This window comes from Phyllostomus hastatus, unplaced genomic scaffold (assembly GCF_019186645.2).
Source record: "Phyllostomus hastatus isolate PE091 unplaced genomic scaffold, TTU_PhHast_1.1 phas_scaffold_501, whole genome shotgun sequence".
In the NCBI taxonomy this organism is placed as follows: domain Eukaryota; kingdom Metazoa; phylum Chordata; class Mammalia; order Chiroptera; family Phyllostomidae; genus Phyllostomus; species Phyllostomus hastatus.
This window is the reverse complement of record NW_025334033.1, coordinates 46,619,621-46,644,377: the sequence shown is the minus strand read 5'-3', so window position 1 is coordinate 46,644,377 and position 24,757 is coordinate 46,619,621. Positions and strand designations below refer to the sequence as shown.

The 24,757-nt window shown below is 57.9% G+C and overlaps 1 protein-coding gene across 3 annotated transcripts in view; it reads left to right on the top strand.

The window, feature by feature from the left end:
- Nucleotides 1-21,937, top strand: part of ACTN1 (actinin alpha 1) — an 88,259-nt gene extending 66,322 nt beyond the window's left edge. The window contains exons 9-22 of one of the 3 annotated variants that reach the window (XM_045822262.1): nucleotides 7,241-7,333; nucleotides 8,664-8,894; nucleotides 10,547-10,694; nucleotides 12,865-13,015; nucleotides 13,517-13,625; nucleotides 14,110-14,250; nucleotides 15,253-15,435; nucleotides 15,722-15,856; nucleotides 17,075-17,254; nucleotides 17,980-18,126; nucleotides 19,011-19,091; nucleotides 19,578-19,643; nucleotides 20,808-20,966; nucleotides 21,229-21,937. In XM_045822262.1, the coding sequence (XP_045678218.1) occupies nucleotides 7,241-7,333; nucleotides 8,664-8,894; nucleotides 10,547-10,694; nucleotides 12,865-13,015; nucleotides 13,517-13,625; nucleotides 14,110-14,250; nucleotides 15,253-15,435; nucleotides 15,722-15,856; nucleotides 17,075-17,254; nucleotides 17,980-18,126; nucleotides 19,011-19,091; nucleotides 19,578-19,643; nucleotides 20,808-20,966; nucleotides 21,229-21,387 (1,983 nt within the window). In that variant the 3' untranslated portion in view covers nucleotides 21,388-21,937. The remainder of the gene's footprint in view (nucleotides 1-7,240; nucleotides 7,334-8,663; nucleotides 8,895-10,546; nucleotides 10,695-12,864; nucleotides 13,016-13,516; nucleotides 13,626-14,109; nucleotides 14,251-15,252; nucleotides 15,436-15,721; nucleotides 15,857-17,074; nucleotides 17,255-17,979; nucleotides 18,127-19,010; nucleotides 19,092-19,577; nucleotides 19,644-20,807; nucleotides 20,967-21,228) is intronic. The other 2 variants (XM_045822261.1, XM_045822260.1) reach the window with 2 other exon arrangements.
- The last annotated feature ends 2,820 nt before the right edge of the window (nucleotides 21,938-24,757 follow it).

Below are 24,757 nucleotides of genomic sequence, written 5' to 3'. Positions count from 1 at the left end.
GTAGCGTTAGCCCCTGGTGCCCACGTGGCGTGTTCTTGCTCAGCCCTCTCCCGCCCTGAGTCTCCGGTCTTTCTCTCGTCTTCCTCTGCTCTCTCCGAGAAGACATGGTGAGAGCTCACCTTCTGGGGCCCAGGCAGCTGTCTTCAGCAGGAAGGGCTGCATGGGTGAAGTCAGCCAGGGGCGGCTTTGGGGGGGCGCAGTGGGCAGCAGCCCCCTGGGACCACCTGTGTGGAGCTACAGGCTTTATCAGGGCAGCGGGACTCCCCGGGGGGCAGACCTGGGGAGCTGTCTCCTGTCTTCACTGACAGATTTTGCAAAGGTGTCAGGAAGCCCCTGCTTCTCCTGCTCGGAGACGTGACTTAGCAGGTCCGTGTGCAGCCCCGTTGGTGCTTCCTCCTGTATGCAGCCCAGGAGCCCCATTGGGATCACTCTGCCCTCTGTGTTCCTGGACATGAGCACACCCCTGGGAGGGAGGGAGGGCGGACGGGCGGGCGGGGGTGGGCAGCTGTGAGCCTTTTTAAGTGTCCCTGCCCAGTTTTGCTGGGGGAGGCCTGGGGTTAAGGGCCATTTGTGCCAGTTCTGCTCTGGGCGAGGGCAGCACAACTGCAGGGTGGCATCCACCCTGCAGACATCGGAGATTTGCATGTTCCTCTTACCAAGTTAGTGCAGGCAGCGGAAGCCCCTCTTCTAAGGTCTCTCACAGGCAGGACCCCAGAAGCACGACACCCAGGTTGCCACAGACTCGGAACCCCAGGCTTGGCCTTCATGGCTTTAGCCGTGGACCTGTCCTGTGCTCAGGCAAATTTTTCATCCTCAGCGTGGCATCTGAGTGACCCATCTTGACATGCCTGCAGGGGGCGCTCTCCCCACGGCCACCCTCTGCCCAGTCTTCCCCCACGCGCTCTCTCTCCCTCCCCTGTCTCAGCCTGTGCTCTCTCCCACCCCACCCCTTTCTCTTCACACTGGCTCATTTTCCCCTCTATCTGCCCATTCCCTCGTTTCTGTCTGTCCGTCCGGTGTTCTTTCTGTCCACCGTGGCTGAGGTGGTTTATTCTGCGCTGCTGCCGCCCACTTCCTCCTCTCAACCTGTTCTCCTTCTCTGTGCAGATGTGTAGGCGGGATGGGAAGGCCACGTGACCTAGTGGTCACGTCACTGCCGCGCCTTCTCGGTGCGCAGAAGGTGAGCTCCCCTCGGCCTCGCCCGCTCCCCCCGCCCACCTCTTCCTCCTCCCCGGATACCCAGCCTCGAGTGAAAGGGGCGATTAGAGAAGCCGCCTCCTCTGGGGGCAGGGTGCTCTCTGAGCCTCGGCCAGGACACTCGAAGGTGCCAGAGGACCGTAGCCTCTGGATGGCCTCCTGCCCCCCGTCCTGCCCCGCGGGCACAGTGAATGTCACAAACCCGAAGGAATCTTGTGGTTCCAGCTCCTTCCCAGGATAAGAGCCCTATCCCACACAGCACAGCTCTTGGCTGTGGTTCCTGAGTCACCCCGTAAATACCCAGGCCCCTGTCACCCCTCTGTCTCTCTCCTCCCCATGGAGGCAAGGCTGTCCTCTCAAATAATCTGGCAGCCCGGGCAGAGCAGAGTCGTCCTGACCTCTCCCTGGTGGTGTTTGGGCCGGAGGCTCAGAGCCCTGCCTGGCCCTGCCCGCCAGGCCCGCCCGGGCGGTGGTGCAGGCTGCACCGAGCACAGGGCGCCCTGTGTGCCCAGAGACAGTGGAGGTGTGAAAGCGCATCCCCCAAGTCCTGCGTGCGGCAGCAACAGCGTCTTCTTATGTGATCAGGGTGACCTTTGTTCAGTGGCGCACCTTCAGGAAGAGGTGCCTTTAAAAAATTACACACAGGCACCGGCCCCCTGGGCTAGTGGCCGCCCTACTCCGGGCCTGGATGGGCACCCACAGGCCGCCTCACCTTCCTCCCAGGATGCCCGGCTCCTTCAGCCCCTTTCAGCCTCTTCCCTGGCCTGCCTCTGGCTCCCTCTTCCCCTCCGTCCACCTCTGCTATTGCTGCTCCCTCTCGTCAGTTGCTGCCAGCCCCTCTCACCCCCACCCTCAGCCAGGATGGGAGTGGCACTGATCTATTGCCTCGGTGGGCTCCCAGCCCCGATGAGCACAGACAGTCTGGTTGCCCGAGTCCACGGCTGGGCCGAGCTCTCCGCCGTGGCTCCCCCTCTTTCCAGCTCCCCTCCCCCTCTCTCCCCTCTTTCAAGGGTTCCACCCTGGGCTTCATGCCTGTTGGCACTGGCCTTCCCTGTCTCTGAAGCCTTCCCTGTGTCCTGGCTGATGACAGTGCTCGGAAGGGAGTGTGTGTGCACGTGTGTGAGAGTGTGCGCGCGTGTGCAGCCTGCTTTTCTCCCTCCCGAACCTCACACCACCTGTCGCCATGCCCGCTTCCCTCGTCCCTCTCACTCATCCCTGCTGCAGCCATTCCACGCACTTTCCGTCCACCTCTGTGGACAGGGCTACCAGTTGGGGGGAGGGGCAGTGGCGGGGGGTGGATCTGGGGGTGTTCTTCTCATGTCCTGGGTCAGGGCCCTCACCCAGAGTTGCCCGCAACCACTTCTCAGGGTTCAGGCAGTGGTTCGAGCTAAGCAGGCCGTGGGCAGGGGAGTCTGCACCCTCTCCTGAGGAGGAAGGGGGATTCCTCCAGACTCATGCACTCTTCTAGTCGTGGCCATCTCCCCGTCTGGGGCCGCTGAGGGGAGGTCTTCTGGAACCCACGCCCAGTGCCCCCCGCCCGCCACGGTCTTTCTCTGGTCAAGCCTCGGATGGTGGGACTAGAAAGGCAGCAGAGTCTCACATACGCGTGCACACGTGTGCTCGTGTGTGCACGTGTAGCAGTCCATGTGCCCACCCAGGCAAGTGGCGTGCGATGTGTGTGGTTGGCGTTCACAGTCCGATGGGGACCAACTCATTCGGCCCATTGATTGTGGTTCTGATTCTTTCTCAACTCTCTTCTCTTCCCCTGTAGAGCACACGTAGAGCTTGTTTTTGCAGTTTGTGAAGCTTTTAAAGTTCACAGTCATGATCTAAGGGGGAACTGTTTCTGAGAAACTACACTTTAAGGCATGAAGTGGGTCTGCTGGAGGTATTTCTGGGTGGTTTTAGGAAGAGATGGTGCTGTTTGCATCCTCCGTTTGCCTGTCGGTCACTTTAGTCGCTGTTGTGAATCTGGTGAGGGGAAGGAATCCTCCACTGCCCTCAAGGAATTCGTGGTCCATCTAGGGAAACCCTTCATTAAAGATGCTGAGCGCTGGCTGGTGTGGCTCAGTGATTCAGTGCAGACCTGTGAAGCAAAGGTGATTCCCAGTCAGGGTACATGCCTGGGTTGCAGGCCAGGTCCCCAGTAGGGGGTGCATGAGACGCAACCGTGCATTAATGTTTCTCTTTTTCTTTCCCACCCTTCCCCTCTTTCTTAAATAAATAAATAAGTAAATAAATAGTGTTTTAAGGGGGAAAAAGTGTTTTGAGGGTGGCTGCCGTCTAACCAGAGCTGTGCTCTGCCACAGACCTGAGTGGGGCAGGTAGAGGTGCAGGGCCACAGAATGTGAGACTGGATGTGAGCAGAAAACACTTGAACTTGAGGGTCTTAGGGGTTGAATAGGGGTCCACAAGCCAAAGGCTCAGGGAGGGTGGGGAAGGACAGCCAGTGCTGTTGAGGAAGGCGACCACCACGCGTGCAAATGCTCCGAGGTGTGACAGGGGACTGCCTGCAAGAGGAGAGCCAGTGAGCGCTGGTCCGGGTCTCGTCCTCCTGCCCTGAAAAGGCAGTCGGGGTGGCAGGGGGTCAGGGCTGTGCAGCTGTGGGGTCAGCTCGCCTTGGTTTAGGGGGGCTCACTGGCAGGGACGCCAGGGGTTGAGAGCTGACGTGGGAGGAGGGGAACGGGTGATTGGTTAGATTTGGGGAGCTGTTGACTGCAGATGTGGCAGATGAGATCCTGGTGGCATTCCTGTGAATCCGTGGGTCTCGGGTGGCAGAGCCGCGGTGTGTCATTTGTCTGCGTTGTTAGACGCCACCTTAGTTGAGGATGGTTCCTCTCCAGGCCCTCCCCTTGGCCGCGCTTTGGCTTGGCTTAGCTGAGGGTGTCATTTGGGATCTCTGAGGATTCCGGGAGTGACAGTCCATGCCTTTACAGAAACAACTGGAACGTAAAGCCAAATGCATGATTGTGTGAGGTTGTGAGATAGTGCAGCTTAATTTCCGTAAGTCTTTCCCTTTGGCACTGGGAAGTGATCAGTGTGGCTGTCCTTACAGACAGCCTGTGCTCATCTCCCTGGTTTCCTGAAAACTCTGTCATGTCAGAAAGGGCTGGGCATTCTGACCCTGCTTTCTGGTCCCATGTCCTCCTGTGTGAATAGCCCGAAGCCAAAACTGAAGCGGCTTCAGTCTCTGAGCTTCTCTCAGGAAAGAGTCTTTTCCCCTGGAGCAAGCCTCCTCTGAGCTTCGGAACCAAAGCAGGCCCTTCAGGACGTGGTGGGGCTGGGCGCCTCTCTCCCGGGCTGGGCGCCTCTCTCCCGGCCTGGGGTTCCTGCGGCCATGGGAGAAAAGCACGGAACAACCAGGAATCTGGGGTGATGGGGTAGCCCCGGATCCCATCCTTGGGGGTCTCTCTTGCCTTTCCCTCCGGTTGTGTCCTGGAGGCCTTACTGAGTTCGCGCTCCCTGGGCTGGTCTCTGACCTCCTGAGCTGGGGTTGGAGGGGGGCGATCCCTTCTCTATAGAGGGACCCGTTGGGAACCAGTGTAACCCGCACCCAGCACCCAGCGGGCTTCTGCAGGGAGTGCCTGCCTGCTGGGGGGCAGGGTGGGACTGGGCGGTGAAAGCCAGGGAGACTCAGGGTTCTGAAGACTGCCTGCCATTTTTCCTGAAGTCAAACCCTGATTCCAGCCTGGTTTCTGGTAGCGGTGGCAGCCGCCTGTCCCTCAGCGGGGAGGCACCCCTGATGGAGTTTGTGGGCAGGCCGTGGCCTTTGCTAAAGAAAGCCCTTTTGTGATCCCTGATGGCCATGCTTTTTTACCAAAGGCCGATTTCCTGCTTATAATGATGGGTTTTCTCCATCTGCCTCTCCCAGTGAGGCCAGCCTGGGCAGAGGCTGGCCGGGGACTGAGGCTGGGTCTTCGTGGAGAGTCCCCAGGAAGCCCCCATGGGAACTCCCCCAGACTTGGTTCCAAAGGAGCCTCTGGCTGCGGGACCTCTGGCAGGCCCAGGGGACCGGGGCGAGGCTCCTGGAGCCCGTAGGATGCGTCTCCTAAACCCCCCCACGTGCAGGCATCCCTCAGTCCACCAGTCTGACAAACGGACACACAAATCAGAGTCGATGGCCCCAGAGCCCAGGATCTCAGGACGAGTCAGGAGGATAGTGAGGTTAAGGGGCAGGTGGCCGGACTGCCCGCCAGAGGAGAGCGCGTTAGTGCTGGTCTGGGTCTCGTCCCTGAAACATCGCAGCAACTGTTGCCGTTTGCCTGTGATGAGTGCCCCCCCCCCATTCTTACCCTCCTGGTCAGCACATTGGGTAGGGGTCTCTGCGGCTACCCCACGTTCTGACATAGATGCCCGCAGAGGAGAGTGTTGTCCTCCCTCGGGTCCCCTGACCTGACCTTCAAGGGAAGTGGCCCGAGTGACTTCAGGCCAGTTGCTGTCCCCAGCCAGTCTCGTGGGGCGGGCCAGCCTGGTTCCCGTGACCCTGCTCTTTGCCGGGCCCCACGTCTTCTGGGATGGACTCCTGGACAGAATTTCCTTCCTTGTCGTCTCTGGGGGTTCCCCTTTGTATCTTGTTGTTCCTCCAAAGGAAGGACAATCATGTGGGAGTTCTGTGCACCCAGTGGCCACGACCTCTCTGGCACAGAGTTGAGTTGGGGGCAGGGAGTGAGGGCCTGAGGACCTGGCTCCTTCCCTTATTCCTGAGACCAGAGGACCCTTGGCTCCCGCTCTGACTGGTCCCCCAGTTCTCCTGCTGGAGGCCCGCCTGTTCCGGCACCTCGCCCTGCAGGGTGCAGTCTCTCGGCTTTGAGCTCGAAGGGCCATTCGTGATGGTCTCATTCCGCCCCTCACATGTATTCCGGCCCATCCCCCACAGGCCACGGGATTTGGTGGGCGTGTGTCCTATTTCAGCAGTTCTGCAGGGAAACAACGTTTACATTTTCTTAGTCATTTCTTCCCAGTTAAGATTCCTTCCTCATTCTCAGAAGTCGTTCCGTGTGTCTAGCCTCAGTCTGTCTCGCTGCAGTGGGAGCCACTTTTGTCTTGTTCATCGTCCAGGTGTGAGGTTCTGTCTTTCAATCCTTAAGCTTGTGTCATCCTTTGTCATCAATAGGGTCACCCTTCTCTGGGGCCATAAGGTGCTTCTGTCTTCTCACAGGTGCACTCTGCTCTCATTCCTGAGACCAGAGGACCCCAGTCTGTCTTCCTCTCTACCCCAGAGGCCCCAAAAGGCTTTGAGGCTCCCCTCCCCTGGAGTTGGCTTAGGGTGTGCAAGAGAGCACAGCTGAATTTAAGTCTCCTGAGTGAAGTGGATTAGGAAGTCCCCTGAGTGAAGTGGAAGAGTGCCCCCTGCTGGTGGTAGGTGCACTGTGGACCTCTGTATGTGGTGGCCCTTCAGTCCCCTTCCATTCCCCTGGCTGCCAAGCCCCGCCTCCCAGGGCACAGTGTGTGCGTAGCTTCCCCAGAGGTGCCCGTGCCTGCTTTCTGGGCATCCTGCTCATGCTGGGTTCCTCCTCGACTCTTGCCCTTTGTGCAGTATTAGGTGCCTCCGTTTTCTTTCAAGTGCTTTGAACTTGGGGCTCGGAGCCTTGAGAGACTCTGCAGGGATCCTGAGAGACCCCACTGCTTCCAGTCAGCACTTATCCCAGGACGCCCCGATTTGAATTCCTGCATCTCCAAGGTCCTGGCACACCCAGACTGAGATCCTGAGCCTTGGGCTCCAGGGCCCCCACTTGGAATTGCAGGTTGCGCGTGAAACCACCTCACCACCTGGCCCGAGCATATTCTGATTCTGTCAGTCACTGGATCAGTTTCTTTCCAACACATACGTTGGGTCTCAAACTCAGGCCCTTGTCTAGGGGCCTACCTAGTTCACCCACCAAGACCTCTCTTCCAGCCTGGGCTGCCAAAGAGGAGGGAGGGGTAAGGGAGTAAATGCCAAGTATTTCGAGCTGAAGGGGTAGTAGGGGGCTTCATCGGTGTACGTTTGTACCAGGTGCTCCTGCTGCAGGCAGCTGACCATGCCCCCTTGTCTTGTTGCCAGGCGGAGACAGCGGCCAACCGTATCTGCAAGGTGCTGGCTGTCAACCAGGAGAATGAACAGCTCATGGAAGACTACGAGAAGCTGGCCAGTGATGTAGGTGCCCCTGGGGTCCCCTGGCCCCAGCAGGGACCTGTCACCCCATCCCAGAGGAAAAGGGAGCCCCCGAACCTGGGCCTTCACACCCGTCCCTGGAACATGGCCCCAGACCGGGTGCAGCCCCCACCCCAGGGGGCCCCCGCTGACGCAGGGGGGTGTTTGCTCCGCTCCGACCTCCCAGGAAGCAGAGGGGTGGGTCCCAAGCCAGTCTGTGGGCTTCAGGCAGCCAGTTCCCAGCTTCTTCTATTGTCAGCAGGGAGCCTGGGAAATCCCTTCACCGCTCTAGGCCTTGGATTTTTCACTTGTCAAGTGAGCCAAGGGTCTCAGAGGCCTTCCAGCCCAGTAGGCTGGTCTGGGAGTTTCACTTAAGCTAGAAAAGCAGGACGTCTGGTTCCGAGAGGGTGTGAACTGGGCACAGATAAGTGCTGGCTCAGGATAGCTTTGTGGCTGCCCCCCCCCCACCCACACACACCCAGGGGACAGGATGGGACAGGGCTGGGTGTGCTGTCCTGCCATTGACTACATTCCACCTGCTTCTTCCTTAAAAGAACTCAGCTTTCTGAACAGCTCTGCCCCTGCCTCTCAGTGGATGGGCCATCCAGCAGAGTAGGACCCCAAGTTCTGAGGCCCAAGTGCCTGGGTGTGATCACCACTCTGCCATTCCCCTGGGGCACCTGGGCAAGTTACATGACCTCTCAGGGCCTTGGTTGCCTCCTCTGTACCTTGTGCAGAGGAGGATGGGGAATCGTAACACTTAACCCCATAGGATTCCCGTGATTGTTCAGGTGATTTAGTTCGGGAGACAAGCCTGGCACCTTGTAGGTGATGGATATACTTCCTGTCATCACTTCCACTCCTCCTTCATCACCTACTCAAGGAAAACAGTCCAGGCTCTTTCCTGCAGGTGCCCCAGAAACCGGCCACTTTTACGTCAGGGACCACATTCTAGAATCCCAGAAGGTCAGGTGGAGGGGCCTCAGGGAGCAACTGTTACCCTCTCCATGGTATAGACAAGGAAACTGAGGCCCACCAGGTAGTAGACCTTGAACTAGAGCTCAGGTCTCTTGCTCCTAGTCCAGCCATCTTCCCACCAGGTCTGTGGGTGTTCCCTTGGCCGAGCAGTAGGCTGTGATGCTGGCTGTCAGTTGGCATAGCTTAGTGGCCCGGTTTCGTGAAGCCCAGGTTCTCAGAGGGAACGCCCTGGGGCCTGGCCTCGTGGCCTGGGAATGGCCTGGGGGTAGCTGGGGGAGTGTGCTGTCAGGAATGACTCTTCCCAGCGCGCCCCCGCCCCCCAGCAGCTTCACACCCTGACCCCTGCCCCCCACAGCTGCTGGAGTGGATCCGCCGCACCATCCCATGGCTGGAGAACCGGGTGCCCGAGAACACCATGCACGCCATGCAGCAGAAGCTGGAGGACTTCCGAGACTACCGGCGCCTGCACAAGCCGCCCAAGGTGCAGGAGAAGTGCCAGCTGGAGATCAACTTCAACACGCTGCAGACCAAGCTGCGCCTCAGCAACCGGCCCGCCTTCATGCCCTCCGAGGGCAGGATGGTCTCGGTGAGCCCCGCGGGCCGGCCCAGGTCCCCGTCTGGGGTGACGTCCATCCCTGAGCTGCTCCAGTGCGCCGCCGCAGCGGGTCGACCCGCACACCAGACACCGCCTCAGAGTGCTCTCTCCCTCCAGGCTACCCCCAGGCTGCAGCCCGCACTCAGCGACGGGGGGCAGCTTCTCTCCCGGGGAGAGCCCCCTCGCTCCTGACCGCTCAGGTCCACACTCGCCCTCCAGGCCCCTGGACGTCCACCCCAGACTCCTCAGGTCCCCCGCCCCCAACACTCAGCTTTGCAAACACAATGCCGCTTGGGCACTGAACCAAAAGGGGACATAATTCGGTATCGATAAAGATAATTTTTACTTCCTTGGAATCTTAAGCACTTAAAAAACCGTATATTACCTTAAACAAGTAGCAGATTTTTGTGGTAGGATATTTCAAAGATACAAATAAGCAAAATACAGAGACTAGAAATTACTTATTACTAATTTAAAAAATTTGGGGTGGGGGAGATTCTTTTAACTTTCTAAATAAATACAATTTTTAAGGCAATCCTAAAACATGTTTTATTTAGTAAATTGCTTTTAAAAAAGCTAACACTGCGACCAGTTCCCATGTCCTTGTGGCGTACGTGTCCCTTTGTGTGTTGTTGCTCCCTCCTTCCCCTCTTCTCAGGACTGAGAGAGAAATTTTATAAGCCACAGACATGTATAAAAGAAACTTTAAAAACTTACCAGGTTAGAGCATTCACCCTTTAAAGTGGACAGTGATGAGAAGACCTAGGCATGTAAGGCAGAAGGGGGGCAAGGGAGTCCTGGGCAAGACCTGGCAATGGCGTTAGAAGGAGGCGGGACCCCAGGGAAGTCTGGGGGAGAGGGAAAAGCCCCCAATATTATGGATGTGGTCGGGAAAATTGCAGTCCTTTTATGGGTTCCAGGCTCAATCAGCAGCTTTTAGGTGACCAGAGCCACTGCCAGCCAGAGGGTGCTCTGTGCAGTTTAGGAAAAGTGCCACCTCCACCCCTCCTAGGGCAGAGGCAGCCTGGTCCCCGGGCACATGGTGGGGACCGAGTTGGGGACTCGAGTGTCATGCAGGCCAGATTCTTCAGCCCATCGCTGCCCGGCATGGTACCCTCATGGTGACTGCAATGGGAGCCCTGTCGGTGGTCCCCTGTCTAAAGAGCTGCGGGTTTGTGTTCAGCATGTCACTATCCTCGGGCTCTTTGGCCAGCTCACCCGGGTCAGGGTGTCCGCAGACTCCAGGCTGCTTCCCAGCAATCGAGAAATGTGGGAAGCGCGGCAGGCTCCCGTGCCTGCCTGCCTGGCTCAGTTCATTGCTCTGTTTTCCTGACTGGCCTTTCAAGCTCTGTGATTGGTCAGAATCCTGGTGGAAGTCGGTCCTGGGGCCACAGAGGGTCCTGGGCTCTTTCCCCACAGGGCTGCACGCCCGAAGTCCCATAGCTGAGTTGCTCACGTGGACTCAGGCCCCCATTCCCAGCCTGGTGCCCAGGAGGCCTGGTGCCCAGGAGCCCAGGGAAATACCAGTGGAGCTGGGTGGGTATGGCCGGATGTGGGGAAGAGGCTTCTCCTGGAAAGCATGGGGCAGCTGTGGGGGTCTCGGCAGCCAGGTGGGGCTGACCGTGTGCTTTCCATCCCCGCAGGATATCAACAATGCCTGGGGCTGCCTGGAGCAGGCGGAGAAGGGCTATGAGGAGTGGCTGCTGAACGAGATCCGGAGGCTGGAGCGGCTGGACCACCTGGCGGAGAAGTTCCGGCAGAAGGCCTCTATCCACGAGGCCTGGACGGACGGTAAGGCCCGCCCGGCCCCTGGCTCCCCGAGGCTGCTGGCTTCCACGCTCCCCCAACCCAGCCACCAGCCACAACTCCCTGCTCTTGCTTTTTGCTGGTTTTGTTTTCTCTGCCTCACTCTTTGACATTAGGCAAGTTCAAAGGCGACTGCCTTTGGGTTGCCTCAGTGTTCTCATCTGTGAAGTGGGGACACTGATAGGGACAGTCTGGCTGGGCTCCGAGAAGTGAGTGCACTGGGACATGTGAAGTCCTGAGACAAGTTCCCGGGGTGTTTTCCCTCCACCGCCTCCCCTCTTCCTGCGTCTGGCCTCCAGGGACGGAGAAGCAGGGCCCTCGCCTCAGCGCGTGTGCGTCTCCATTACTCCAACCTGGGGGCACCTGTGGGTGTGTCTGATGTCTGCTTATCGTCAGCTAAGGTTAACTCCAGAGAGAGAAAATCATACCCGGAACAGTCTGTTCCTCAGAACCTGGGCTGGGGGTGGAGAGAGGAACAGGGTTGCTCAAATCGTAGGGCCCTGTGACCGTGTCCACCGGAGCCCTGGGCGAGACCCCGCTGGCCAGTGGAGCTCACTGCTCCGAGACTGCCCAGGTCCACTCTGTTGTGCCCCTCACACCGCAGGCTAGAGACAAGCAGGGACAGCCCCGCCCCATGGCCGCTTGGTAGTGGCTTGGCTTGGTAGGGGTAGGAGTCCGTACCTGGACTCAGCCAAGGGGGGTGAGTTTAGCTCCCTGTTGTGAGTACATACACGAGGCCTTGGACACGGTGTGTACAGAGGTATACATCCCGGCGTGGACGGTGCCGAGTAGAAGCGGGGTGGTGGAGGTTGTGCCGATTCACCCACATATTTCTATCTCGTCCTCTCCGGGGCCAAGGGACAGCTCAGACGAGGCACAGAGCGGGGATGGCCCTCTCAGCGTGCCGGCCACCAGTGCTGGCGTGCTGGTACAACCTGACCAGAGCGGTCTGGCTGCGTGGATGCATTCATTCCGAACGATGCATTGCCCGCCAACCCGGAGCTCGATGTCTTGAGGCCATCTAAAGAATTAACCCTAAACACTGGGGCGGGGGACCTCGTGTGTGGAGACGTGTGGGGTGAGACCCTCTGCAGCAGAGCAAGCAGAGGGCCTGTGCGCCCACAGCAGGTGACTCAGCCACGCGACAGAAGGTCACGCAGCTGTGGCGGTGGCCCCTGGGAGGACTGGAGCCAAGGCAGACACGCGGGTGATGGGCTGCTGGCTGTTTCCAAAGCAGGGAGCATAACTTACATGTACTCTGTGGTTTCACAACAACACCCATGCAAGGAAAGATGGGAAGGACTAGATAAGGAGGCTCATCAGTGGATTTTTTGTATCATATTATTATTCTGACTTAAAGGAAAGAGTAGAGGGAAGGGAAGAAATGCCACATTTGGGGCACAGCCCTCGGCCTTGCGGCCCAGCCTTCGTTTACTGAGGGGGCTGGGCGTCCGTTACGGGCACCAACACAGGGTGGGTGGTGAGGCCGGTCAGTCCCTGTTCTGGGCTCATCCCTTCACAAGGCAGCTGGGAACCTCCTCTCACGAGTCCTGGGAGGTCATGTCTTATCCCATTTTCCTCCTGGGAAGTAGAAATCCAAAAAATATAAGCCTGCCCGCCCCCAGAGAGAGAGGACAGTGTGTTTGATGGTCGGAGAAGGCTCAGGCCATTGAATGAATGCAGAGGGCCCTGGACACACTGAGAGTGATTGAGGGGAGTGGGGTCCCTGCAGGGCTGCTGGGGGCTGGCAACAGTAACTGGAGTGACTGTAAAATGCGATACTCCTGACTGCTTGGCTTACTTCTTCCTGGCTCCATTACTGGGCACAGATTGTTTCCTGCTGTTTGTAGAGTGAACGTCATGCCCCATACGGTCCCCGCAGTCCTGCAGAGCTTTTGTCCATAACCACTCGGATGCTGCTCTGCCAACTATGCTCCCTGGAGAGCACTAACTGGCCTGGCCCGGCCCCCTAGTGGTTGTTCCGGTGTCTTGCACTGCAGATGACTGATCAGTCTACAGCTGGCATCTCCTTGGGGTGTGCCCTTGGGACTAGAGCGCCTGGGGCCCTGAGGGGTGGGTGGTCAGGTCAAGAAGGTGTCCACCATCCCCCACGCCCCGGCTTCAGCTCAGCCTCGTACCGTCTTTCTGAACTCAGGCAAAGAGGTCATGCTGCGGCAGAAGGATTATGAGACAGCCACCCTCTCGGAGATCAAGGCCCTGCTCAAGAAGCACGAAGCCTTCGAGAGCGACCTGGCTGCCCACCAGGACCGCGTGGAGCAGATTGCCGCCATTGCGCAGGAGCTCAAGTAAGTGTGGCCTGCAGTCGGGCCACGTGGCCCTGATGAGGGAGGGGGTGGGAGCAGCCTGGTGCCGGGCCAGGGAGGTGGCCAATGTGGAAGACTAAGAATGTCCCCGCAAGTGGGGAATGAGCCCGTGACCCTTCCTGCCACAAGCCTGTGGTCCTTACCTGTAACTAGCCCGGGACCAGAGGGTGGCCAGGGCGCTGAGCTCTCACTGCATCAGTGTTTCCTCGATGCTGTGCTTCAGCTCCAGACTGGCACTTTCTCCAGCTGAGGTGGGGGTGGGGGGAGCCTCGGGGAGGAGGACTCGCCCTCTCTGGTCTTCTCCCAGTGGTCTCCTGAAAGCCAAGGAGTCAGGAGGCTGGGAGGGGCTCCTGGAAGTTCGTGTGAAGCGAGCACACCTGGCCCCCCCAACCTCAACACCAGCAGCGCCTCCCAGCCTCAGGGAGCGGAGAGCCGGCCGGAGGTAGCCTGGGTCACCTGACACTTCCGTCTCTTCCCTCCCAGTGAGCTGGACTATTACGACTCACCCAGTGTCAACGCCCGATGCCAAAAGATCTGTGACCAGTGGGACAACCTAGGGGCCCTGACCCAGAAGCGGAGGGAAGCCCTGGAGGTGAGGGCCCCGAGGGAGATGGAGGCCTGCCTCCCGCTGCTCTCTGTGCCCTTCCTACTTTGTGACTCCATTTGCTTGGGGCCGAAAGGCTGCACTGGGCCCCCAGCCACGGTCTGAGCGTGGACGGCTCACACTGGCACTGGATTTGGGCTTTTCTCTGTGGAGGTGGTTCTTTTCTTGCCCTAACCATCTCTCATCCCCCTGGTGGAGAGCACTTAGCCCAACTCCAGCCTTTTGAGAACTTTCCTATTCTGCAAACCAGACTCTGGGGGCCAGGCCGGGCGATTCTAAAGTGGGGTGGCCTGTACACTCCACGTACAGGCCAGTACCCCAGAGGCAGCCTGTTCTTCCTGCCCAAGTTAGTCTGGCACTTCCGGGCCTAGGCCACTTGGGCCTGCTCAGGAGGCACTTGGGGGGCGGAGAAGGATTCTGGATATAACTCTGCTTAACATCTCCCCTCCCCCACCCCGTTCGGCACTCCCAGCGGACAGAAAAACTGCTGGAAACCATTGACCAGCTGTACTTGGAGTACGCCAAGCGGGCAGCACCCTTCAACAACTGGATGGAGGGGGCCATGGAGGACCTGCAGGACACCTTCATCGTGCACACCATCGAGGAGATCCAGGTGTGCCACAGCCCCCAGCCGCCCGTGCCCACCCCCCGCCAGCCCCTCTCCCCCGAGACTGCCCCTGCGGAGAGGACTGAGGGCCGAGTGCCGAGGGTTCCCTAGATTTGAAGCCGTCACATTTTTTTAATTTTGATCAGGGAACGTGTGCACGTGGCATAACGTCTAAAAGATAAAAAGGATACACAGCGAGTTCTGAGTCCTGTCCCCTGTCCCCCGCCCCCAGAGGAAAGCTTTATCGCTACACAGCCTCTGCATATGCAAGCAAATACATTTATTAACACATTCTCTTCCACACCCTTTTTTAACACAAAAAGTAGCTTGTATAATATACTGTATTTTGAGCCTTTTTTTTTAAAAAGATTTTACTTACTGATCTTTAGAGAGAGGGGAAGTGAAGGAGAAAAAGAGGGAAACATCAATGTGTAGTTGCCTCTCGCATGCCCCCTACTGGGGACCTGGCTCATAACCCAGGCATGTGCTCTGACTGGGAATCAAACCAGCCACCTTTTGGTTCACAGGCTGGCACTCAGTCCACTGAGCCACACCAGCCAGGGTGGAACCTTTACTTTTAATTTAATAGTTACCTTGGAACTTACTTCATGTCAATGAACTGCTTTGTCGTTCCTATATACAGTTGCAGAGTGTTAGGTTGAAAGGGTTTTTGCAAAGTGCTGAGGGAGGTCACCAAGGAGCAGGCCTTGGGGCACCCCTTGTCCCTGACCTGACTGTGGGGTGGTGAGCGCCCCCGGGGTGGCTGCTGACTTCACTAGCCCCGAGCATGAAGCTGTTGCTTTGACAGCTGTGCCTCCGCCTTCCCAGGCCAGCCCTGCCTCTTGGTTCTGAGCCATGAGAAGCTTTGGTTGATGCCTCCCAGTCCCTGGGGGCCCTTCCACCCATGTCCACTCTGGGATCCGCAGGGCTCGCTCTGCTGTTCTTGCCCACGGGAGACGTCGGCCCCTCCGGTCATTGTTCTTGTCCTGAATGCCCACCTCTGTCCAGGGACTGACCACAGCCCACGAGCAGTTCAAGGCCACGCTCCCCGATGCCGACAAGGAGCGCCTCGCCATCCTGGGCATCCACAACGAGGTGTCCAAGATTGTCCAGACCTACCACGTGAACATGGCGGGCACCAACCCCTACACGACCATCACGCCTCAGGAGATCAACGGCAAATGGGACCACGTGAGTGCGAGGGCTGGGCGGGGCTCTGGCTGAGCCGTGGCAAGTTTCGTAAAGGCAGGGATCTGTGTCCCCTTTTTGGTTGGTTGATTTTTTTTAATTGATTTCATTTTTTTGTTGTTATTGTCACATAGTCAAAACTCTGTCAAGTTAACACATGACTGAATTTCTCCAGCAGTCGGTGTCTGTACTGTTCTGTTACTGACTGGCCCCTTCCCTTCCTTTCCATCTGAAATACGGGGCGGAGCGGTGGCCCGTGCCCCAGTGTCCCCTGGTTTCCCTGCCCCAGGTGCGGCAGCTGGTGCCTCGGAGGGACCAGGCCCTGACGGAGGAGCACACCCGCCAGCAGCACAACGAGAGGCTACGCAAGCAGTTCGGGGCTCAGGCCAACATCATCGGGCCCTGGATCCAGACCAAGATGGAGGTGGGTCCCACCGTGGGAGGCGGGAATGAGGCTCCCCCCACTCCCCTTCCCAGCACCATCCAGGCCAGGCAGGCCTGTCTTGTCTCCTCCCCGGCGGGACCTGGGCAGACTGTTGATCCGGGGCCTGTGACTGGCCTGGTGCCCTGCAGAGGGTGTGGAGCTCGTGGACAGAAGCTGGAGGCCGGTCCCGGTGTCTGGCTTGGGAGCAAAGACCCACACAGGGACGCCACTGCAGAGTCACACCAGCGGGTCCCACAGCAGGATCCGTGCCTGGGTGGCTGGCTTGGCTTTCCCTTAGGCTGGTCTGGCTGACCAGGTCTCTTCCCTTCCTTCATTGTCATGGCTCCTAAGCTGTGAGCATGGTCCAAGAAGATGATGTCCCCAGAGAGAGAACTGACCCTCGGACAAGCGTGGAACTTTCTATTGAATTGTGTGGGCCAGACAGTCGGGTGCTGTGGGTCTAGGAAGGGATACTCCTCTCGGGTTACAGCATGGTGTCCCTCTGAGCTCCTTGAGGGCAGAGCCCTGGTCAAGTTCACGTTTCTGTCTCCCCTGTACTCTGCCCCCGCCCGCTTAGCTCATCGTACACAGTAGGTTCTCAGGAAGTATTTGCTGGGTTGATTTGAGTGCACAGAGAGTGTCTGAGAAACGGGGTTTGTCTGCACGGGTGAAGGACCGACAGGCACGGGGGTCAGGCCTGGCTCACGGGGACGGGGGCTGTGGTGGTGGGCCGAGGCGGCCATCCCGGGAGCAGGACACTGGGTGCTCAGCCCCTGGGCAGGTAAGCCAGGTGTGCTGAGGCTGTGAGGGCCTGGCTCGGTGGGCACTGCAAGGGTCCCTGAGATGAGCGAGGGTCGGGAATAAGGTTTGGAAAGGGAGTTTGAGTAGTGAGCCAAGGTTAGGTCAGCAGCTGACCTTGAATCCCATTCCTGAGCTGACAGGTAACTGAAAGATCGTGGGTGGGTGGGGGAGTGATTCATTTAGTGATAGCAGTGCCCGTCCCACCTCGGTGATGCTATTTCCATACCCCAGAGCATTCTCGCTGAGTGTGTCTAGCTCCGGGCTCACTAATTACCCCCAATGGGTGGGCTCCCAGGTGCCCGAGTGGGGCCAGAGAATCATCTGAGTATTTGACCAGTGACAGACATGAGGGCCCTAGTCTCCACCCAGGGGCATAGAAGGGGGTGGTCTGACAAGGGCTTCCTTCCGGCTGAGCAGGAGATCGGGAGGATCTCCATCGAGATGCACGGGACCCTGGAGGACCAGCTCAGCCACCTGCGACAGTACGAGAAGAGCATCGTCAACTACAAGCCCAAGATTGACCAGCTAGAGGGCGACCACCAGCTCATCCAGGAGGCACTCATCTTCGACAACAAGCACACCAACTACACCATGGAGGTGGGCATCTCGCCGTGCTTCTCTGGGGAGGAAGCCACAGATCCCCCTCTGTCCCCCCATCCTGGGCTGGGGCAGGAGGAGGCCATCATCTTCCCAGGAGACCGGCCGCAGGAGGGGCCGTTCTCACTCTGGTGTGAGGGTGTGCTCACTTCTCACCCTGGGAGCTCTGGGCCTTCGGTCCTCAGTGTCTTCTGAATGTCCCAAGGGGCTTGTTGACAAACAGAGTTCTAGGCCCCGCCTCCAGAATCCACTAGGTCTGGGGTGGGGCTCAGGAATCCAATCTTTTAACACACGCATCTGGGTGATTCTGATGCGGGTGGTCTCCAGGTGCTGCCTTAGGCACCCGCACTCCAATCGACTACCCGTTTTGACTGTGAAGGCATGTGTTGTGGTCCTAGGGTTGGATATTCCGAGTTACCCAATTTTTTATCCTTTAGTCTTTCCCACGACCAAATTGTCCTTCTTCCTGTACCCACCCACGCTGGCGATTCTGGTCTCTGCTGCCCCAGGCAGAGGCCACCACCCAGGCTGCCCTCCCCCTTCATCCTCGGGGTTCTCCGTCCTGGCATCTTGTTCTGGTTCCCCTGTGTCTGCTGACACTGGGTCCGCACAGAAGGCCGGGTTCGATTGCTCGGACCATCTCAGTGGTCGGGGGAGGGAGCGGGCAGGGCAGCCGGGCCCAGGCCTGGGGTCCCGCTGCTGACAGGCCCCTTGCCCATATCCAGCACATACGCGTGGGCTGGGAACAGCTCCTGACCACCATCGCCAGGACCATCAATGAGGTGGAGAACCAGATCCTGACCCGGGATGCCAAGGGCATCAGCCAGGAGCAGATGAACGAGTTCCGGGCCTCCTTTAACCACTTCGACCGGGTGAGAGACCCACCCCTGCGCTCGCTTAGAGCAGCCCCCAGCCCCTGCCCCAGGGCCCTGGAGGGCACTGCCCTAGGTGTGGGCAGCCGTGCTGGGTCCAGCTCCTGGGAGGGTGAGGAGAGGAGGAAGGAGCGGGAGGAACTGCCGTCAGCCTGCCCTGACAATGACAATGCCGGTCTTAGAAAGCCAGTCCTGGTGTCCCATGAGCCTCTCTGCTTTCCTGGAGAGAGAGCTCCTATTGTGGGTGGAGAAAGGACCCTAGACCCCTGACCTTTGCTCTCCTACCAGGCATCGTCAGCCCATGGGAGCAAGGTTACCATGGCCTCAAGTGAAGGCCCTGGGGACACTCTGTGGGGGTGTCAGACTCTCGGTCCTGGGCGCTCGTGCGGCTCTGGGGCAGGCTGGGTTCTACCTGGGTGCCCCTCCCAGTGCCCTGGGGCTTCGGGCGACCCCGGGGGGTGGCGGGGAGCATGGGGTCAGGTGCTGCCCCCGGTCTGCCTGCTTTCCTGCCCTCTCAGCCCTTGGCTGGGTGAAGCCCTCCGGGGAGCTGGGGTGGGGCACCGGGCTGGGGGCGGGCTGGGCACTTCTGGGGGCTTCTCACCCCCGTGGCTCCTCGTGCTCCCTTCTGGCCTGCCTCCCGGAGCAGGGCTGCGTGTGCCGGGGACAGGGCGCCCTCGGGGCCTCGTCCGTGTGTCTAACCTTGTGCACTTTTATTTCCCCTCCCCCCCCACCCCGCCCACCCCCCACCCTCTCCGTATGCATGCCTGTGTTTCTGTGTCCCCCCTCACACGCCACCCTCCCCCGGGGCATGGCCCACCCCTCCCCTCACGGCCCCCACCTCCCTGGCACCGCATGGCTCGCTGCCTGACGCACGGCGGCCCCAGGACCACTCCGGCACGCTGGGTCCCGAGGAGTTCAAAGCCTGCCTCATCAGCTTGGGCTATGATATTGGCAACGACCCCCAGGTACTCGCCTCCTGCATGGAGCACACTCAGGGGTGGCCTCCGGGGCAAGAAATAACGCGTGTTTCTCCTTTTTCTCTTCTCTGTCTGTCCGGATCCCCCTGTCCCCCTTTCCCGTGGGCCGTGGGGCTCGTCCTCTCCTGCTGTGCCCGCCGGGCCCATGTCGGGCTCCTCCTCCCACCGCTCCGACCTCCGACCTCCGCTCTCGGTTGTCTTTCGTGGGAACCTGCTCGGTGCCCGCCCTCCTCCCTCCTCGCCATTCTCCATCCCGTGGACGGATTTTGCATCTCCCCGCTCTGCCTTCCTCCTTCCCGTGGACGTGTTCCCGGACGTGTCTTTACACCTACTCCTCCTGTGTCCCTCTCCCCTTCCTGGCCCTGACACCGTGCGCCTCCTCCTCCCCTCCGGCCATCTGTGCCCTGTCTTCCTGGCCCTGGGCCGGCCTTCCCTCCTCCTCCTCCTCGTGTCTTGGTGCCACTGCCCCCACAGAAGAAGACAGGCATGATGGACACGGATGATTTCCGAGCCTGCCTTATCTCCATGGGTTACAACATGGTAATGTAAACCCCACTCTCGGTCCTGGCGAGGAGCAGCCAGCCGGCCGCAGAGGCCAAGTTCTGCCTGTGGCGGTCTGGATGCCCTCGGGCTAGGGCCTGCCCTCCCCAGAGGGGGCTCCAGGTTCTGGTCCTTGGGCAAGACAGAGCCCTGGAGGTCGGGCCGTCCCACCCGAATCTGTGCCGGTTCATCTTCTGGTACTTACTGTGGAGATTGGCTTTCTCACACCCATCATGGATGGCGGGGCTGACCCCGAGGCTAGCTGGAAGGACTGGTGGTTTGGACGTTCTGGGTTTGGATTGGCATGCTTCATCTTGTACGAGGCTTGGAGAGTTCTGCCATTTCCCTGGTGAGGGCTTCGGCCGAGCCTGTGGCCCCTCGGCCATTGCCCCAGGCTCCTCCCCTCCCTTCTCAGTTGCCTGGCCTCCTGCAGGCCATCTGAGCTGGGCAGGGGTCCTAGCAGGCAGCCAGGTGACTCCCGGGGCCAGGGTGCAAAGTGCAGAGCAGCCCTTGGGCTACCGAGAGAGGAGAGCACGGACTAGGAGCCCTGAATGAACCAGGGAGGAAATCCCGCCTTCCCCATCTCCAGCTCAGGGCCCCGGATGAGGTGAGGGGGACCCTGCGGGAGTGTTGTAAGGCTTAAATGAAGGAACTTGCGTGAGTGCTGTGCATTTGTTTGGCACATAGAAAGTACAGCACAGTGGGGAGAGCGCAGGCTATGAACCCCCGTGTGGCCTTGGGCAAGTCACTGAGCCTGTCTGGGCCTCAGGTTTCTCACCTGGAGACCTGATGGCAGTAAACACCCACCTGATGTGGCTGCAGGGAGGGGTCCATTAACTGAAGTATACACGGCACTCAGAGCGTGCCTGGTGTCTAACATGTACCGTGTGGGTGTCCGCAGTTGGTATTGTTGTCATCATCATTGTTATCAGCATTATGGGGATGTGCTCCAGGAGGCCCCAGGCGTTCGCAGGGGATGGGAAGGCCTGAGCGGGGCCTTCACTGTTGGGTGTTGGGTCCCTGTCGTACCCTCGGCACAACCCCGGTGAGGTCAGGGGCTGCTGCGCCCTCCTCTGTCACACCCAGGGCGTCGGGTCCCTACAGAGAGTCCCAGCAAGCCGTGGCTCTGGGGGTGACAGGCCTGGGGGTGGCTCTTCTCTCCAGGGAGAGGCGGAATTTGCCCGAATCATGAGCATTGTGGACCCCAACCGCCTGGGGGTAGTGACATTCCAGGCCTTCATCGACTTCATGTCCCGTGAGACGGCCGACACAGATACAGCAGACCAAGTCATGGCTTCCTTCAAGATCCTGGCTGGTGACAAGGTACATGTGCCAGGGTGGCAGTGCCCTGCCGGGGTGGCAGGCGCTGGCTGGGCTCCATCTGCAGGGAGGATCCCGCACGCCTCCCCTGCCCATTCTCCCCGGGGTCTCCCTGTGTGAATGTGTGTACATGAGTATGCGGGATGTACCAGCGTGTGTCCAGAAGTGCGAGGAGCGGCCGGAATGCGGGCAGCGCGGGGCACGGTGCGGTTCACAGCTGCTGCGCTTTGCGGCTGCCCTGACCGCCCTCGCGCTCTCTCCGCAGAACTACATCACGGTGGACGAGCTGCGCCGGGAGCTGCCCCCGGACCAGGCGGAGTACTGCATCGCGCGGATGGCCCCCTACGTGGGCCCCGACGCCGTGCCGGGTGCTCTGGACTACATGTCCTTCTCCACTGCGCTCTACGGCGAGAGTGACCTCTAACCTGCCTCACAGCTCCAGCGCCCTCGCCCCTGACCCCTGCAAGCCCCGCCCCGCTCCTCCGCTGCCCACCCCACTCCACCGCCCCTTGAGCTGGGACCCACGTGGCCTCCAGCGTCCTGCCCGCCAAGTGACAGTTTACAAAGTTATTTTCTGCAAAAAAGAAAAAAGATACGTTAAAAAAAAGTTAAAAAACCAAAAAACCGCATATTTTATTATAGAAAAAGTATTTTTTTCTCCACCAGAGTTAAATGGAAAAGAGGAAAAATTAACTATTTGCACCAAAATGTTTTGTTTTGTTGTGACATAGGAAAATAACCAAGCACAATGTTCTATTCCATCCTTTTCATTGACTTCTTTTCTATCTGTTCCATCTGCTGTATTCATTTCTCCGATCTCACGTCCATCTTGATGTGGGAAAGGGGGTGGGGGTCGGGGGGAATCTCGTCAAGAGGCACATTGGTGCATGTGTGTTTGCTAGCTCACTTGTCCATGAAAATATTTTATGATATTAAAGAAAATCTTTTGAAATGGTGTTTTTTAAGGAAGAGAATTTATGTGGCTTGCCTCATTTTTAAGTCCAGGGGTGTGATTGGCCTCTTCATCAGCACACACTTAAAAAGAAAATGTAATGTTGCCTTTTCAAACGGTCAGGACAGAATTGGAGGGGGGACAGCTTCGATGTTGCTTGGCCCGGGCATGGTAAAGTGGCACAGCTGCGTGGGCAGCCGATGGCTCGCTCCTTGCAGAGTGTGTGTGTGTGTGTGTCGGGCTGGGGGGTGCTCCAGGATGGTGCAGGACACCTGCACATACCCCTCACGTGTCTGCGGCCCTCGTGCATTCCATCTTCTTGCACTTCAGGTTCTCCATTCGTTTTCCACAACATCGAACAGCTCTGTGACATCGGTGTGCCCCCCGTGTCTTTCATTTTTGTCACGGAGGACAAATTGAGTTTTCTCAGAAGGGTCATCTCACCCCTTGCTCTTCAAGGTGTCCCACAGACAGCAGCATCCAGAGGCACCTGGGAGCCTGTGGGAAATGCAGGCTCTCAGGCTATGCCCCAGACCTTCTGAATCAGAATCTGCATTTGTTCAAAATCCCAGAGGGTCTGGGGGCGCTGGCTCTGGCTTCTCCTGTGTTTCCTCCTGTCTCTCATTCCCAAGGCTGTCGGTGACCGTGATAATTAGTGCTGTGGGCTGCGGACATACGAGTTAGCAGCTGCAGCCGTAGACGTGTGCTCCAGTTACGGCTGTGTCTAGAAGTTAAGTCAGTTCAGTGCCGCGGTGTCGGGGAGCTGGGTCTGGGGAGGCTGCCGGGGTGTCTGTCCGACATGGGTGAGGTGCAGTCCCACTCTCGGGTATTAATTGGGGCTCACAGCGCTGTTGGGAAGTCGTTGCATAACACACTGAGCTCCTAGAATATTAGTATACATAAATATCAGCCTTAGTAAGTTTTTAAAAAAATACTTCATTTATTTATTTTTAGAGAGGGAGAGAGAAACACTGATCGGTTGCCTCTTGTATGTGCCCCAACCAGGGATGCAACCCAGGTACGCGCCCTGACGACTGGGAATTGAACGGCGACCTTTTGCTTTTCAGGATGATGCCAAAACAACTGAGCCACACCGGTCAGGGCTGTGGTCAATTTTTTTTTTTTTTAAGTTTTAAGGGGTTCAGTTGAATCTCTTAAAACCCTTAACATGATCTGTCCCCTCATTGAATCAGAACTTACTGGTCCGGGGCCAGTGATGGCAGATGACGGTCTTTGGTGTGAGGCCCGCTTGTTGAGGAATTGGTGCAGGGAGTTTCTGGAATACCCATGGCCCTGGGAAAGGAGGTCAAGACAAGGGGGCTGCGTGGGGAGACGTGTTGGCATGGGCTTTGGAAGGACTGTGGGTGTTACCTCTGGGTGGTAAAGTGCCCGGGAAACGCTCTCGGTGGGTCTGCTTTGGCTGCAGCCCCTGGGGATCATCACAGTGCAGGCCAGAGCCCAGTCTCCGATCAGTCGTTAGGAAGAGGTCCGTACATGGGACAGTTTGTCTTAGCTGTGCACGTGCAAGTCCAAACCAGGGCACAGTGTGACCAGGGTTGAGGGGAGGGGGAACTTGTTCCCACCAGGAAGTCTCCGAAGCCCGGGGCTCAAGCACTTTCACGTGCCTCAATTTCCAGAGGTGCGATCAATCGGCCTCCTTCAGTGCTCACTTAAAAAGAAGGCATTGCCCTGGCTGGTGTGGCTCAGTGGACTGAGTGCCGGCCTGGGAACCAAAGGGTCCTTGGTTCGATTCCCAGTCAGGGCACTTCCCTGGGTTGTGGGCCAGGTCCCCAGTGGGGGACTTGCAGGAAACAACCCCGTATTGATGTTTCTCTCCCTCTCTTTCCCTTCCCCTCTCTAAATAAAATCTTTTAAAAAAAAGTTACCAAGTTATTCTACTTACAACTATCAGAGAGAAATACCCTTATTTGCATTTCTCAGTGTTGAAGGATGTTTATATATGTGCAAATGGCTATAGTTATTTTAAATACAATTTCAATCTGTTAGAGAGGTGAAAACAAAAGTCTAAAGCTTGTGAGGTCATCATGCACATCTTGTTATATTAATAATGTATTTTTTCTGTGAAAATAAAAACACTCTAGCTTGTCCTCATCATTCAGACATTTAACAGATTAAATTCCCCTCAATTAACCCAGTTTACAAACATTAAATCCCTTTAAATATTGTAGACATACTTCCAAGGTTGTGATGTTTCTTCCCAGGGCGTCGGACTCCCAACCCAGGCGAGACTCAGATCCAAACAGGAAGTCCTGCTCTGCACAAGGCAACTGAAGTAGAAATGGAGGAAGTCAAGTTCTCAGGAGCAGTCAGTTCAAAGCTTTTCAGTGTTTCCTGACAATTCTGACACCTCCAGCGTTAGAGAGTCCCAGTCCCTTTCAGTTACACCTTTCAGACGAAAACCACACAGTCAACAGTACACGCTAGGTTCTCCTACGAGTTCAAGTACTCTGAATCAGCCGACAGTTTGTCGATTTGTATAAAACTGAACACAGCAGAGTGTTAACACTAAGTTTAAAATACTTCATTTATTTACTTCTCTATGGGCGTCTTTAAATCCACTGACTACTTGCTGGTTTCGGGGTCAAAGGTTCAGAATCGGGGTACACTGTTAGACCACTTGGAGGTTCTAAACCAGGGCACGGGGGTCCATGGCACTGGTTCCGATAGACGCTGTCTGCTCTGTCACCTGAGCCTGGGCCTTTCGTCTGGTGTCTTGTTTCCCAGACCAGTGCAACGCTCACCCCCTGGGACTCTGGGATTTTGCCCTTGCTCAATTTCCGTGGTAACCGACTCCAACGTTCTGAATGATTGAGTGGATGGA